General features: G+C 40.5%; 1 protein-coding gene across 13 annotated transcripts in view; it reads right to left on the reverse strand.

Annotated features, from left to right (window-relative positions):
• CLIP1 (CAP-Gly domain containing linker protein 1) overlaps nucleotides 1–17,778 on the reverse strand; it is a 121,952-nt gene that overhangs the window by 17,572 nt on the left and 86,602 nt on the right. For 9 of the 13 annotated variants that reach the window (XM_054006159.1, XM_054006171.1, XM_054006166.1 and 6 more), the window contains 4 exons: nucleotides 11,765–14,050; nucleotides 10,317–10,454; nucleotides 7,541–7,647; nucleotides 3,213–3,333 (listed from right to left, as the gene is read on the reverse strand). In XM_054006159.1, the coding sequence (XP_053862134.1) occupies nucleotides 3,213–3,333; nucleotides 7,541–7,647; nucleotides 10,317–10,454; nucleotides 11,765–14,050 (2,652 nt within the window). The remainder of the gene's footprint in view (nucleotides 1–3,212; nucleotides 3,334–7,540; nucleotides 7,648–10,316; nucleotides 10,455–11,764; nucleotides 14,051–17,778) is intronic. The other 4 variants (XM_054006169.1, XM_054006168.1, XM_054006167.1 and 1 more) reach the window with 1 other exon arrangement.

Genomic DNA, 17,778 nt, shown 5'->3' on the forward strand with positions numbered 1-17,778 from the left:
AAAACTCATGTGTTGGTCTGAAGCCTGAGAACACCAACATAAAAACATTGCAAGCCAGAAAAGCTCCCCAAGCTCAGTATTTATCTGACTGGAATTCTTTAGCTAATTACAAATAGCTAATTATTTATGGATCAATATAGATGAAACCCCCTCAGTGTCTGCAGCATAAGCCACTTTAACCTTTAGATGTCAGGATAAATCATTCATGACACTGTATTCATTAATTTTGCAAAATGTGTCATGTGTCCACAGATTCACTAACCCAGTTGACTAACACTCTTGCTAGAATTTATATGGTTACCATAGTGACTGCTCAAAATACTTGCAACATATGCTTGATACCTGTCTTACTGTATTTTAAAAGGCCCAAAAAAATCAAAGAGCAAAAAATTGCTACATTTTGGTTCTTTCCTTATTTTTCTAATAATATCCACTGTACAAAGAGGCAGACTGGGTCTATGGCCAACTCTACGTGAAACCTGTTTCTCCTGGTTAAGATGGAATTTTACTTTGTACTCTAAAGTGTCCCCAATGTAGCAATGTTCTATATTAAAATTTCTTCTCCATGGACTCACCTTACAATGTTACTCACTCTGAGGGCATTCCTACACCTTCTACTTGGGCCCCATATGGACTGAAAGGATAGGAGGTCTAATCCTGACATGCTCATTCAATTAACAACATTCTCACTCCAAGCTGAGCAGCAACCAGCCCCTTACAGGGGCTCTGCAGCAGTTTCTCTATTACCTCCATAGAGAGAAATGCAGAGACTTGCACTATGAAATCCTGAAAGGAGACCTACATGCTAGCATCACTGTCCCAGTAATGGTACATTTACCCAAGTGATAGTAAAAAGGAGAAGGTGATGGGATTCGGTGGGACGGTGTTAGCACAGGGCAGAGTTTCGTGAGCTAGGATCCTCACAGAAGGCAAGTTGACTTCACAGCCATTTCATTATGAGAATCAGAGCTATGAGGAGAACGTAATTAGACACAGCTGAGAGGTGCTCAGGAGTGGCGTGCAAAGGGAAGGATATTGGTCCTTTTATCTCACTGGAGGCTTGCTATTAGTTTATGAACCTCTAGACTTCATTCTAAGCAGCCAAGCTCCATCCGAAGCAAGCAACAGATAAAAGTTTTGCTAAGCAGAGGTCTTGCACATTACACAACCCTGAGCTAACCAAAACTGAGCTGAGAGGAGCTGCATTAAACAGTTACGTGGCACTACAATCTGCATTTTCCATGGCACCAATTCACATTTGCTTCTTTGTACCACAGCAGGATTATCCCTGAGGTCATTTCTCCAGTATTCTAATAGGCACTGTGAATTACGTGGTTTGCAGCAATGTGGACTGACTAGCAGATGGCGCAAACCCAGCAGGCAGCATTTCAGTGTTTCAAGGGCTCAGATTATTACTAAGGTTCCTTCCTCACCAAGGAGAATTTCGTATGATATGAATAGCTACAGTTAGCATTTAAGCTGTTTCCCCTCCAAGCCCTTGGAAGACTCCTTGATACTAGACTCTTGGGGCAAATCCTGCCCTCCACTCATGGGAAGAGAGCCCTGGATGCAATGGAACTGGTAAATTTACACTGTGCAGGATGGCAGGATTAGACGAGCCTGGCAGGAGGTCCGCTCCTCTGCAAAACAACAAAGCACAGCTCCACAAGGGCTTCTGGCTGCCAAAGAGCATGTGTGTTTGTGGGGGAACTGGGAGTGGGGCAGGCTGGGGACAGCCAAGGCTAGGTGACCCAGACAGCTATTATCCCCCTGGGAAGACAGTCCAGGAGCTGCATGGGCTACTGCAGTGTTCTCCCTCGGACCTCCCAAAGCCTGGTTACTTGGACCAGGCACTGAAGGCCAGGTTTGATTCAATGGATGGCCCTGCAGCCAAGGAAGCCTTTTCCAGTTGTGGTTGGTCTGAAGAAAGGAGCTGGCTGCCCCCAAAAGCTCGGACATAATTTGAAAGGGACAAAAAAGGCTCCCATTGGTTGTTTAAGAAGACAGCATCCTATTATCACGTCACTACTCAGGAGGAGGGTCAGAGCCTGCATGGCAGGGACATTTCTCAATCATCTTTCAAAGCACTTTGTAGAATGAAGGATTCCATGCACTATTACTGTCATAGCACCCAGGAGTTAGAAATGGCTCGGGCTTCAGCTCTAAGAGATGCTTTGGGGAAAGTCTGCCCCCTCAAATCTTGGTGGAGCATGAGGTTCTGCAGCAGGGCTTGAAGGGAGACTTCCAGTAAAGCTTGAAATCACAGAACACATTAAGTGCTGTCACAAAGGCACATGCTGTATGCAATGGCGACGTGTGTCTGACAGTGGCTCACATACTGCTCTTACATTGCACGTCATGTCCTAGAATGAGACACACTACTGTCAGAGGACACGGTGTCATAGTTCAAATGCAAATTTTGAAAAAAATAATTTAAATGGTTATACTTCAGGAAGAGGTTCTAACATAACCAGAATTATTCTATGTGAGATCTAGAGTTTTAATTAAGCCACTTAACATCTAAGTTCTAAATCTTTATTTGCAAGTACCAATGTAATAAGCTCCATCCACAATAAATGTATTTTAAGGTTCTATTGACATGTACAAAGCTTAGAGCTTTACAGACTTTACACTGCCACCAGAAAACCTTATACCAACTCCAGTCCTCTAATATCCACCATTTACACACAATACAGAAGCGCACACGTATGCATATTTCCACTACCATTTTCATAGAGTTCAGTAAAGGGGTTTTGAACAGTATTCTCCAAACCATCTTAAAATATTCTCTCTGGAAGGATGGGTTTTTAAAAACAACTACAGTTTCTCTTAATAGAGGGGGGAAAGGATGTGAAAAGTGAGGAGTTTGGAAAATGAAAAATACTCCCACTAGAGTGTCTCTTTAGTAGACCCTTGGATATGGAGTTGGCTACAGCACATTTCATTCACACTTACCTGAAGCCTTCAAATAGACATCTCTCTTGGAAAGATTCTTTATGGGTCATACCACCCTCCACCATCCTATGATTCTAACTTTCTAATGGAGGTGGTTTGCAAATGTATTTGAACACTCTTGAAATGAACTATCCCTTTAAATCACAAGCATGCATTACATGGTCACACAGGCATCCGTGAAAATAGTATGGATTATTTTAAACAATCAAACTGCAGCATCCTCTAAGCACCGAACAGTAAGTGTTTAGCCACCCTACCTTCTGATGAGTTGTGACTTCGTCCCTGCTCCTGCCCAGCTCCTCGGCAAGTTTAACGTTCTCTTCTTGCAGGGCTGTGAGCTGCTGGGACTTCTGAGCAGCCGACAGTCTCAGCGCTTCTCTGCAAGGACAGGAAGTGCATGGTTACCATAGGAACAAGACAGGCAAGAAAAGACTGTGGGAGAGAATCTGCTTCACAGCTTGGAAAAATACATCTAGGTCACGTGTCTAATAGGATCTATAATAAAGGTGACAATCTACACCTTAAATGCACACTGATAACACTGATAGTGTTAACCCTGAAAAAGAGAGCATTGGAAGCACAACACACAATTACTTCCTTTTCCATTAAATGCATCTGATACCACTGCAAGGGAAAGTCTATTCAGCGTCCTATTACCAGTTCTACATGGCTCCAAAAGTTTAAAAACCCTCAGATTTAAATATATGCTAATTTGTGGGATTAAATTTTGTTTGAAGTATGGTACAGTATTTGTTTGAAGTATGTTATTTACGTTTGAAGAGACAGACAGGTAGTTCTAACATCCCACACCCCTGTACAGGCACATAAACACACCCACAGAGTTTTTAACCAAATCTAATACAAACAGAAATGTTTATGAAATTAAAATTATCAAGGAAACCCCATTTGTTCAGATTTAAATATTCTCTGGAATGGCTTGCAACCCAAACACTGAAGAACAGATGAAGTCAGGTGAGCCAAAACGTAAAGATGACTAGTCTATTTTTGTTGTCTTTACAATGAAATAAACACCAATAGCAAAAAAACAAATTAGGATTTTCAAGTTTCGTTAATCCATGTTGCTGTTGATAAGATTGGAATTTTTTTTAGAATTATTTTTAACTGATGTATTTAAAACAAAAACAAACAAACAAAAGCCTGTTACATATTCTGTGTATACGTCATTTAATAAGTTCCTGTAGAAATTGGCAGGATTTTTCAAAAAATAAGTTGCATTTTATTTCATCTGGGCAGTTTTTTTACCACTGTATTTTGCTTTCCTAAAGGGAGGCTCAATGGTCATATGTGCCAATATTTCACAGTCAAGCACTGACTAGAGTACTAAAATATGTTATGATGACCCATGGCTGATGTGCCCCGGAGGGATACATTTATGTAACAGGATTCACAAAACAGGAGCATTATCCTCAAACTCACTAAATTACAGTTTAAACAAAAGTATTTCATATTATATGATGAACATTTTATCAAGCAACATTAAAAGTAATCCGGCGTTGTGTGTATTAAACTTCATGCTAGCATTTTCCAGCCCTTTTCCCTAGATCTTATGCCATAACTACATTAGTTATTAAAGATCAGGCTCTAGTGTAAACAATTTTGGTGCAGTTTTTCATGCTCTATTAATAAGGACTAGTTAAACTGGATTTAATGTGTTGGCTCACATCACTGAATCCAATTATCTTGGTATGAATCTGGTTGCTAATGCAGGGATACATCTAATTTTAACCTCACTTGTTTGCTGTGCTGCAGTCCGTAACAGTGCTTTGACTTTTGATTTTGGCACTAGTGTGTCAGGGAGTCAGATTCCTGATGTTAAAGGCACACAAACAGTGGCGTGGACTTGTGTGAAACCACAGAATTCCATTGTAATTCATTTGTATCTGAGAATTTTAATGGATGTCAAAAAGAGCATTTGACATGGAGTTTATTAACCAGGTAAGGAAAATCCAACCAGTATCACTGCTTCTCTGGTACCCAGTTTTATATGTTAAGCTCTTTTGCAAAAATGGTTACCACCTCCACTGAAAGACTTCCCTACCTACAGAGCCACAGCTGGCTATTGAAAGGGCTCTCCTGCATTATTCCCCTCCACAATTACAAGAATTTACCATCACCTACTGGGCATCCCAAAGGCATTCTGGCAACACAGACTGCTGAGGAGTTCAAGGAAAGCTGCAGCTGCCAAATTCAGCTCCATCCTTTACCAATGTTAATTACTTTGTTTATATGTCAAAGTATTTATAATTTAATAATCTTAAATCAGTATGACAATTACCTGTCAAATTAGATTAGTTACCCCCCGTCCATGAAGTCCAAAATCACAGGTAATTAGAGACCATGTTCAGCAATTGGCTAGGATTAAGGTTTGCCTTAAACAGAATCATAAGAGGACCAAGTGAGAGGAAACCAATCTCCTTTATCTAGAAGTCTCCTTTACTGAAGTCTGAACTGCAATTTCTACAAATAATTTTTCCTTACAAGTTGCAGAAGAATAATTTTTAATAAAAAATGGGATCTGCACACTTCCTGGGGTTCTAGGACTAGAGCAACTAGTCTGGAAATAATTACTTTGCCTTGGCATTTTCTACAAGCGCTGAAGCAGATAGGAATTACTGATGGAATGAAATCCTGTCACACCAGAAGGGCCCTCTCTCTGACAGCCACCTAGGTTTTTAAAAGGACAGAAAAATCAATACCGTGGTGCAGGTGCTGGAACATAGCATTAATGTTGTGTGTTCTGCAAGAAACCCTGTCTCTCCTTACCTGGACTACCTTGATCTAAGAGCACCAGTCACGTGTGGGGCAAAAATCCCCTGCACCATTTTGAAAATCTCAAGCAATCATCTCAGCCCTGCAGTCCAAGTTCCAGGTTCTGAATCTCCCCAACAGGTCACCAAATTCTCTCCACACAGAGAGGGTGGGATTGGAGACCTGAGGTTCAGTGTGCCAAGTCTCTAAACCTTGGGACACTGAAGGGCCAGTAGCCATGCTGTGTCTTTGTTCAGGGAGGGACACAGTTTTAGGCTGCTGGATACTAGTTACAAGCTAATAGTTTCATTCGGAGGCTAACATGCACTAACCAAATTGTGGCTAGAAGGCTTTAAACCAGAGAGACTGTGTGTGTTTCATTTAGTACTGCCCAGGGATGGGCACTCAGCTAAGGCACTTTGTTACTACATATATATCTACTCCCTACATTTTCTTTGGAGTCCTACTGGTTAGGTTTATTGACAAAATAAATGATTATATAAACACTGTAGAGTCCAGGTAAATGTGACCCCAAACAGCAGCACACTCTGCTTCACCCATTGCAGCTACATTCCAATTTCAGAATCTAGGATGAGGCTGTCTAGATTAGGATTGGACCATGATCAGCTATCACACTGAGCTCCAGCTACACTAGAGACTAAACATGTTGCAAGATGTTTGGATTGATGCTTTTGAAATAAATTGGTGCCCCCATGTGGCAGAACTGTATGCCACCTCAGACTAATTCAATTAATGCACCATAATTTAAAACATCTCCACAAATAATTCAACAACCTTCAGAGAGCCATGGCAGTGCTCCATTTCCATGTTTTACGTATTTCAGAAGCCAAGTTAGTAGTGAATTGTAACAAAGTACAGTACCTCTGTTTTATAAATGAGGATACTGTAGATGAGCTGTGTGGCGGGGCGAGTGCCCCACCCCTATGTGAGAGGGGGATAGAGTAGGCCAAAGAGGCTGCGCAGGCCGGCAGCCAATCAGGAAAGGGCTTACTGAGAGCCAATCAGGGCCAGGCTTAGCCCTATAAGAAGGCTGCTCTGGAAAGGAGCAGTCGGTCTGTCCCAGGCCTTGGACAGGGGAAGATCTGTCTCCAGGGTAGGAGACTAGCACCCAGGATAGTGCAGTGCTGGGCAGGCCTGGGGGAGCAGAAGGAAACTCCAGCCCGGTGTCTGCCAGGCTGCAGGCCCTGAGGGGAAGGGCCTAGCCGGTGTGAGGTGCCGTAGGGGAAGCGGCCCAGGGAAGCAGACAGACGAGGGGAGAGGAGGAGGACAGCGAGGCTGCCGCCAGAGGGTCCCTGGGTCGGGACCCAGAGTAGAGGGTGGGCCTGGGTCCTCCCCTTCCCCCCCCTTGCAGTACACCCAGCCATTGGCCGTAGGGAGCGGCCATTATAGACCACACCAGATCCCAGACAGGAGGGATTAGACTTTGGGGCGTGTGGTTGACCACGGTGGCTGGACATAGAGACTGTTGATTGACACCTCCCTCCTGGAAGGGGGTGTGGCTGGACTAAGGGGCACTGCTGGAGGGCAGTGGTCCGGAAGAGGACGCCGCGAGTTGGTGAGCGACGTGGGCTCATAAGCCAACCGAAGGCAAGACAACGGGCAGGATACCACCGAGAGGGGACGCTCCACTGGACTGAATTAATTCCCAGAGTAACCAGTAGGAGGCGCCCAGGTAGTGAGTCCCAACCCCGTCACAAACTGGTAAAAAGACTAATTTATGAAACGTAATTGCTACATACTCACATAGAATAACTATGTAAGAGTTCAAAGGTTCAACAAACATTTAAATACTTACACTTCTTTTCTAAATTCTTCCATTTTCTTGTTCTCCAGATTTAGAAGCTCTTTTGACTTGTTAAGTTCCTCTTCGTTTTTCAGGCTGTTTTGTTTAAGTTTGTCCAGCTTGGGGGAGGGAAGGAAATCTTGTTAAATTCATGGAATCATATAATTTTCAAACAAATTGTTTGTAAATAGTCAAGCATTTGTGAAAATGGAGGCCTGACGTTTTGAACAGTTGCACTTCTTTTATTTTTAAGTCTTGGTAACTGAAGAGTTAAATTAGTCTGTCTGCACTGGGAAGTATTGGACTAACAAAAGTGTAACAAACCTAACTGTGTTCAATGCAATTCCAGCAGCATAGCAAGTTAAAGGTTAATTTAAGACTAACTGATAATAATATAAGTAAAAATCTATCCACCACATTTCACACAGACACCTGTCTAAGCACTGTCCCTACAACTCAACATTTTTAGCAAAATTAATGTAGTATGATTTGTTATAATTGAGTGCTATTTGTATAGAGTTTTCCCCCCTGATCTTAGGTAAAAACATACATAATTAACCATATGGTTAAGCTTTACTGTACCTTAATCAGTGAGAAATAGTAGGCTGGATGTTGTGTTTGCAATAATGGGCAATCCATTCTTTTGAGAGGTCTTGTTGTTTTGGCACAAATTGTAGAAAGCCTTCTAGTATTTACTGTGCATGCATCTATCATGTAAGCACTTATTAGACTGTAAACCTCATCTGTTCACAAGCACTCAGTAATACATTATATTATGTAACCGATAATCTCCAGCTACTTCGATGGCATTACAGAACAGTAGATTTTTATTTTAAACAGCCCAGAAATTCCACTTCTGGCATTAAATGATGTCATCTCTCTTAAGCAATCAACACTGCCTCAAAATTATTGAGAATTATGTTTCAATAGAAGCCTATGGCATTAGGTTAGCCTGGTATTTCCCATTCAAAATGATCATTATCTTGAAGACATCAGAAAATTCTAGAGAATCATCTGCACAGGCTATACCAGCCAGTGTGCTCAAGTTTGTTTCCCCGCATCTTTTTGTTTCAAACAGTTAGTTTATACTTGCTTCTCTGCAGCCTGGAGGCAACTTGTGGGGAAAAGAGATTAGGGTGCTAGTGAAGACACCACTACCAAAAAAAAGTACACTGTTACAAAAGGGGAAAAACAAGGGTAGGAGGGGGTCCTTGACCCAGCATCATCATGGAAAGTACTGTGGTATTTCTTAGGTTGCAAGCTTTTTGGGACAGGAATTGCAACTCATGTGTGTTTGTACAGCACCTAGCATAGTAGGGCCTCACTCTTGAGAGTGGCCTCTATATGCTGCCATAATAAATAGTAAATGATAAATAATAATACATAAATCAGAGGAGGAGAGATGAAGATGCTGCCGTGAAACTTCAGGTCACACAGAGGATCCTTTAATAACCATGCACAGAAGCTCAAATTTTTGCAGGCTAGATTAGGAAGGGAGAATTTATGTGGATTATTAATGTTACTATTAGTTAGCACTTCGGTAGTGCTTTTTATTGGAGGGTAAGAACTATCCACTTAAGATGAAGAAACTGAGGCACAGAGACGTTATTGTCAACAACTTGCCCAAGGCCACACAGTGAGTCACTGATGAAGCCAGGCTTAGAACGTAGATCTTCTGTATCTGTGCCCTGTCTACTGTACCATGCTGCATCTCTCATCACAGTAGATAAATGCTGCTCTAGCATCGTTGAAAGCCAAGGTCCATGAGCATATAGGTAATAGAGTACACCTCTACCCCGATATAACGCTTTCCTCGGGAGCCAAAAAAATCTTACCACGTTATAGGTGAAACCGCGTTATATCAAACTTGCTTTAATCCGCCAGAGTGCACAGCCCCGTTCCCCTGGAGCGCTGCTTTACCGCGTTATATCCAGATTCATGTTGTATCGGGTCGCATTATATCAGGGTAGAGGTATTTGTAATTATAGCTGGACACACCACAGTAGAGCTGTAGAAACATGTAATCTACAAAGTTGTATTAGGGGGTCCTGTGGCACCTTTGAGACTAACAGAAGTATTAGGAGCATAAGCTTTCGTGGGTAAGAACCTCACTTCTTCAGATGCAAGAAGTGAGGTTCTTACCCACGAAAGCTTATGCTCCCAATACTTCTGTTAGTCTCAAAGGTGCCACAGGACCCTCTGTTGCTTTTTACAGATTCAGACTAACACGGCTACCCCTCTGAAAGTGGTATTAGTGTAATACATAGAGAAGCTGTGGATACTATCTAGTAGCTCATGCCAAGATGTCCGTGATGAGCTCTGTGGTGGGACAGTGACAAAGGTTATTCATCCCATTCTTCTCCTTTTCCCCACTCACCAATAGTCCCATCCCCTGTGCTGTGATCCTATTGGTTTAATAAAAACAAACAAAACAAAACAAAACAAAAACACACTTCTGGACTGCAGAGTAAAAACTAAACCTGCCCCTACAGTTTTTTTCTTTTTAGGTCATTTGTTATATACAGAAAAATAGGATTTAAACAACCTCACTTGCAAAGATCAGATCTGACTAGCAGAAGGAAGTGACCGCATGTCCAGCTCAACATATAACTAAAGTTGTATGGGAAATGTAGGTACCTCAAAGAGCACATATTCACTGATAAATTGTGGTGCTTTTGACTATTTGGATGTAGATTTCACATTATAATACAGGGACATTTTAAGGAATACCAGTAAGTCTCAAGAACTTTGTGACTCTTTTCATATATAAACAATTAAAAGTGGTTACTTCATTTTGAAGCTTCTGATTTGTCTGTCTGGAGTCCTCCAAGGAGGCCAGTGTATCGATCTTTTCTTGATGAAGGGCATCCTTCTCTTTGGTCACCTGCTCCACTACCTGCAAAGCATCTTCTGCCATTTTAGCAGCCTAAATATAACAGAGAATTATTACTGGATGGAACACTCCAATGCAGACCAGCCGTTATACTATATTTTGTTTACTTTATGCAGAACTCAGTTACTTGCCAGCTTTTTTCCATATTGAATCAAATATGTTAAATAGCTTCATTTTTGTAACTAAAACTGGAAATTTATCTGCATTCTGAAGCTGCATAAAGTATAAAATAGATCTTAAAAGGTCGAATTCCATGCGGAAATGAATTACAATCCCATGCTTGTGTCCTCATTGAGGGTGTTTTTTTTTTATTAAATCCCTGAATGGCCCTAATTATATCCACTGTGATTACCCTTAGATGCCCCAAACATCTTATAATCATAGTTCAATAGATATTCACCACCACCCGACTGATCTTTTAGATAGATGTGGAATTATAAAGAGGAGTTGTGTTGAATTTGCTTTGACAGGATCCTAAAAGTTAAAATAGCTGAATCTTTTTTGTTCTCCTATCAAGTTAATGTTACATATGTTACTTTAACATTGTTAATGATGACTTGCCCTTGTGAAATTAAATCTTTGAAGATCATACACAAAGCTTTAGAGTGGAGTAAAATATTCTGAAAATATTTGGAATTAAAAAGCACCCCACAAAATTCATACTTTAAGTGGTTTTGCAGTTTATAAGTCAAGCAAGGTCTGGCTCAAAGTTCTATTTACTGCTCTGTTGGTGGTGAATATAAACACTACTGTGAATAAAAAGAGCACACTCAGCTGCCAATTTATTACAACATGTTTTGAAAGTTCTAAAAAAGCCCAAGCCTGCTAGGGGATTGTCTTACAATTCCTTTTGTCCAATTACTGGAGTAAAATTTTATTTTATATCACCATGTAAATTTAAACTAATTCTTTTTATTCAATTTTTTTAAAATAAAAAGGTACGGTGAGCACCAAGTCTAAAATCATGTTCATTTGTACCCATTTACAGTTGGCTAGAAAGTACTTTTTCTACTAACGTTAAATTTCTCCTATAGGATTTGGAAAAAGTATTTTCCTTTTTATTCACAGTTTCAAAATTTTCTTGCAGCATTCAGCGACAACATAGTTCCTTATGATTAAGCATATAATTGTTTTTATTATGGGTGTTAAAAGATCTTTCACACTCATCATTACAGACAACTTGAGACAAACAGGGTACTATAGCAAGAGGGAAGAGAATTACAGTCTGTCTACATTAAGATGAAGTGCTGGTCGTGCAATTAAAGTGCAGACATCTAAACCATTGAAGTTAGTGCTCAGTGTTAGTAACTGTACTTGATCGGTTTAACAATGTGTTTCAATACCTCAGATTTTTGCGTTACTGTATGTGTCTGAAGAGCCTCAGTTTCTTTTAGTTTCAAAGCAAGTTTGTCCTTCTCCACCAGTAGCATCTGATTTTTGTTCTGCAACACCAGTAGGTTGGCTGAAAGGTCACCATTAGTTTGTGCTAAAAGCATTACTTCCTCATGCAGTTTGTAATAGTCCTCAGAAAACTTCTCCTTCTCTTTCAGTATTTCTTCCTTTATCATGATCAGATTCTTCTGTTCCGCAAGCAGGCTCTCATTTTCCTGGAGCAGCTTCGTTCGCTCCAATTCAGTCACCTCATGGCTATGCCGAAGATCTTCTAGGATATTGGAGAGACAGGCATGCAAGTCCTGGAGCTCTGCCTTCGATTTAGTCAATGAAGCAAAATCACTCTTTAGTTTTTCAATATTGGAGGCAAGTTGATCAGTCTCTGTGCTGAGAACCTCCTTTTCTTTAATGATTTCCTCTAGTTTGGATTCAGATGCTTGTTTCTCCTGAACCAGCAGTTGTTTCTCAGACAGCAATTCTTTATTTTTAACTGTTAGCTGCTCCTTCTCCCTCCCTAAGAAGCTGATGGTGTTCTGAAGTTCTGCATGTCCCAATAAGAATGAATCTTTTTCCAGCTTTCTAGCTTCCCTTTCTATTGTTAAATTCTCCTGCATAATTTTGATCTCTTCATTTAATTTCTGACATTCTTCTTGCAATTCAGTCCTCTCTTTGCCTAGCATTTCCTTACTGGAGGAACAGGTTTTGAAGGAAGCCATCAGAACTTGCTTGGCTTGCGAAACAGCAGAAAGTTCATTTCCTAGCAGTGTTTTGGCACTCTGAGCCTCTTTCAGACACTTTGAAAGTTCACAGTTATAGGCCACTAGATCTTGATTTTCTTGGGTTTTCTTGTCCAGTTCTCTCTTGAGGCTTTCAATGGCACTCTGCAGCTTTGCCTTCTCTTGACCGAGTGCTTTCTTGGCTGAGACGTCCAGCTCATGTTTTCTTTTCAAGTCACACAGTGCATTTGCAGAAGACTGTTTTTCAGTGAGCAGCTCTGCACATTTGGTTTCTAACATGTCCTTTTCTTTGAGAAGGGCATCATTCTGCTTTTTAAGTTTCACTGACTTCTGAGAAGCCAATTCCTTCTCTCTGCTCAGTTGACTAATCTTCTCATTTACAGCTTTCTCAGCAAGGGTGGCATCTTCTGAGGTCTTGGCAAGCTTTTCCGCAATTGCCTTATTTTCATGTAAAAGTTCGTCCCTTTCAGACAAAAGTCTCCGCTCGGATGAAGAGAGAGCTTCCTTCTCTTGTAGTAATTGAATACATTCAGAGTCTGTTGACTCCCTACTGGCTTTAATCTCTTCAAGCAATTTAGAGAGACTAGCATAGGAGGCCTGCAACTCTACATTGTCTTTGGTAGCTTTTTTAAGTTCTTTAATCACAGCATCTAGTTCTGCTTGCAGTCCTTCAGTTTTCCTATTTAGGGCCTTTTCCTCGTTAAGAGCAGTTTCTAAGCTCACATGCAGCTCTTCCTGACTCTTAAGAAGTGCTTCCTTTTCAGATTGCAGGTCTTGCCTTTTTTGCAACAGATCGTCCCTTTCATTTTTTAAGGCCACGTGTGCGCTTTCAAGAGCCAATTTTTTATCCAAGACTGAATTTCTCTCTGCAGCCAGAGCAGATAATTCTTGCAGGAGTTCCTTTTGATCTCTGGCCAGGTCTTCATAAGAGCTTTTCAGCTTCTGGATGACATCATCCTTGTCTTTAAGAAGAGTAGCATTCTCCTCAGAAAGCATTTTCTGATTATCCTCCAGTTCTTCTCTTTCCTTAATGTGCTTCTGAGATTCCAGAACCAAAGCATCTTTGCTGGTCTGAAGTTCTTCCAGCCGTTGGAGCAGCGCTGATTCTGAAGAGCGTAGAGCATCATTTTCTCTACTTATTTTTAGAAGATCTTTCTGTGTTGTCCCTATTTCAATAAATAACTTTTGTTTCTCAGAAATTAATGCTGCCTTTTCTGTGCTTTCCTGTTGACTTTTAGTTTCAGCTTCTTGCTTTTCCTTTAGGATTTTTTTATTTTCTGAATCAAGTTCTTCATTTATTGTCCAAAGCTTTTCCTGATCTTGTTGCAACAACATAAGCTTGGATTCCAACTCTAGTAGTTTTGCTAATAGTGAACCTTTCTCTAACTTTAAAGCATTTCCCTCCTGTGCCAGAATCTCCTTCTCGGATATCAAATCCCTCATCTCGTCTGACATTAGTTCAATCTCTTTTTTGGCTGATGCTAACACAGAAGTTAAAGACTAAAGAAATAAAGGTGGGGAGAAGGGAAACAAAAATGAAGTCAAACAGACAAATGAGAAGTATGGATTAAGGACAAACAGAGCTCTTATTATTTAAATTAAAAAAGCATATATACTGCTAGAGAACTTTTAAAATGTCTAAGTTTTAAATGCAATAGCTTTAATTCAGAGCCTTGGTGGGATTAGTTAGTGTGACTTCAGATCCAGCAAACCAAAAAAACCCAAGCCACTAAACAGCTCTAGAAATGTCTTGAGGTTTTTTAACTAGTGGTTTGGAATAAACCAACATAATTACTCTGTCACATTCCCTGAGGTGGATCTATACAGAAGGGCATATCCAGAATTCTCCTTACATCATGAATCTCTACTAAAATATGTACTATCTTAAAGCTTTCTACAGAACCCATCATATACAAAGCCTCTTTTTAATCCCTTGCTTTTATAGCAGCTATAACAAACATATCTAGGTGCTGTCCAATTATACTAAAGCCTTCAGAGATCAGAGTTAACAGAACTTATTCAAAAATATCCCACCACGCAGATATTATCTGCGCTAAAACAAAAAAAGATAGATGCTCAGCTAAATATAGAGGCGCAATCTAAAAGAGACCACTCCAAACACCACTTTTGCTCATTTAAAGAATAAACAAAAACAAAAATAAATAAGTCTGATTTCCATAGGAAAGGCTCCAATTCCAAATAGGGATATCCACTGAGGAATTGTGGATCAGTCTGAGCTCCCTTCCAATCATCTAAAGAGACAAGTCTAAGGGACAAATTCTCCTCTTAGTTACACCCGAATGAATTCGGAAGATTCAATGAAGTTACTCCAGATTTATTTTGGCGTAACATAAAGGAAAGCTTGATTCAGATGTAATAATGACAGGGAAGACTCTCTCTAGTCTGGGGAATCACAATTAGATGATGAGGGGTGAGACAAATCCTGCCCGGACTTAAATCCTCTGCAACTCCACTAAGGATACATCTACTCTGCAAAAAAATCCTGTGGCAGCAAATCTCAAAGCCCAGTCAACTGACGTGGGCTCATGCTATGGTACCAAAAATAGCAGTGTAGACAATCCTGCTCGGGTTGGAGTTCAGGCTCTGGGACCCCCGCCCATGCAGGATTTCAGAGCCCAGGCTCCAGCCCGAGTGAGAGGGTCTACACTGCTATTTTTAGCCCTGTAGCATAAACCCAAGTGCCATGGGTTTGTTTTTGTGTTGGTTTTTTTTTTTTTTTTTTTTTTGCAGGGTAGATGTACCCTAAGTCATTAAGTCTAGGGTTACCATATTTAAAAAATAAAAAAAAGGATACTCCACAGGCCCTGCCCCTACCCCTTTCCCACCCCCCGGCCCCGCCCCAACTCTGCCCCGTTCCCGCCCCTTCCCCAAAGTCCCCGCCCTAACTTCCCCTCCTCCCTCCCAGCCACGCGAAAAGGGCTGCCCGAGCGCTACCGGCTTCATGGTTTGCCGGGCAGCTTCCAGACCCTGTGCCCCCGGCCGGCGCTTCCCCAGCGCAGCTGGAGCCCGGGAGGGGAAGTTATCAATAGTGCACAACAATTGCACACTATCCCTGCTCTCACTCTTTGAAATGAAATTCACAGTTTAGTTTTGCACTTATATCTACCTACAGATCCATCTGTACTGCTATGCTGAAGCTATAATGCTGACTAATGATTCTGTGACTAAGGGAGCAAGTCTTCAGTCCCCTGTGCTGGCATGTTCACCATAGAACATGGTCTGGATAGTTTCTTATCTAGTGTTCCATTAAAAATCCAACATGACTCTCCACTCAAAAGCAGAGCAACAAGGGTTTTTCTTGGGAAATAAGCCTGTTCAGGGAGAAATTAGAATAGAGAGATCTGGAATAAAGACAGAGGGGAATGAGCAGTGCACAAAATAGGAAAGAGGAAAGTCACATGCAGATTTACTTCTAACACACCGTGTGCCTGATTTGGAAGAATAGAGGAGACCCAGATCACGGATGTAGCTTCACAAAAGGAACACCTAAGAATGCACAGTAGGAAATCAGTTTTAGTCTTGAGAGCTTTCTATTTTGGTGGGGGAAGAGGGGTTGCAGGAGGCAGCCTGTTATAAGATTTTCTTGAACCAAATCAAAAGCAGAGGATTTTTTTGAATTCCATCTGCTTTGTACTGTGGACGGTGTAGAGGGGATTTATTTTAATGTCTTGCAAAGCAATATATTTCTTCTAGCCAGTCCTAAACATCTTCTCTGTGTTTCAGGAAGAAATCCTGTTACGCTACAATGAAAAATCCATAGCTTTGTACACTGTAAATAATGAGTTCATTCTTGTATTCTTCATCACTTTTCCTTGGATAATGCTTTCTCTTCAGCATTTCATAACAAAAAAGAGTAATCAGTAAGGCGAGGTGGGGCTATGCAATTTGTTGTCTAGGAAATTTCATGAAATGATTACAGTGCCATCCATTGAACAGTAGTGGGAGCTCACGGGAAAGCACACAGGATTGTGTGATCAATGCAGGTTGAGGCCTGCTTTTAGAGAGAAGACTTTTCAGGACCCAAGGCTGTAGTTTCCTGTAAGCTCCTGTTGCTTTTCAGTTGATTGCACTGTATTAAGTTTGCGGTTTTATTTTAAAAATTAATGATGACCCATTCTCCCTGTCTTCGGTTAAAGGGGATCACAGGTGCTTAGTCATTACATATATTGCTTGTGATAAGTGTTGTAATTGCTCTGAAAGCAACATGCACACAAATACTAGTCAATGTTTCAATAGCAGATTATGCAGTTAGTGATTAAGTTTATAAATAAGCATTTTATCTGTACACAATCTGTTAACATGGGATGTCTCCACACACTTAAATGCCCTCTTACATTTTCAGAATCTTCAGAAATCTGCCTCTTTTGCCATCAGTAAAAATTAAAATAAACAAAACAAAATATTTCATCTAAATGCTTAACACTATCACTCCAATATAACAGGAGGCATTTAATTCATTTAAATTCAGCTTACACTCCTGAAGATATGCATCTTGTCAACCAACCAACCAGAGTCCTTAAAACAGTTTGCCATGATTTTAAACTCAATTTTAATTCTCGATCGATTTAACAAACAAATCCAAAAAACACTTTCATGGACTGAACAACTAATAGAGCAGAGTATAGATAGGTACTTTAAAATGGATGGAAGACTGACACAAAGTAGAACTTAAGGAAATGTCACATGAAATGGACAAAAGGGTAGCACTTTCATCATTAATGGTTCATAGGGTTACAAGTCAGTTTAAATTTCTATTGTTCTTTACAATGGGATAAGGGTAACCAACTTTTTTCAGATTAAATATGTTAAACTAGAAGATGTCCAACATTTTTATTTAAAATTTGGATTAAAAAACTGGCAGTGTTTAAATGGTCTCAATCTGTTTCTTTCTTATTAACAATAAAAACACTGTGTATAGCCATTTTTATTACAAAACAATGACAGCTAGTGAGACGATCTAGTGGAACTAATTAATGATAGTTATCTTAAAAGATGCACTAGTTGTGTGTTCATCCATACTAGAGTTTGGCTTTTTATTAAGATGGCTCCAATAATGCCCCCCTGCCACCAAAAAATGATTTAAATGGTACCATCTACATAGATTAAGCATGGAGTGATTTTAAAAATTGACTGTAGAAGACAAGACCAACAAGATTTAGTCAATACCTGGATGTGTTGGATTACAGTTAATCCAGGGACTATACCAG

Source organism: Malaclemys terrapin, chromosome 16 (genome assembly GCF_027887155.1).
Source record: "Malaclemys terrapin pileata isolate rMalTer1 chromosome 16, rMalTer1.hap1, whole genome shotgun sequence".
Classification (NCBI taxonomy): Eukaryota; Metazoa; Chordata; order Testudines; family Emydidae; genus Malaclemys; species Malaclemys terrapin.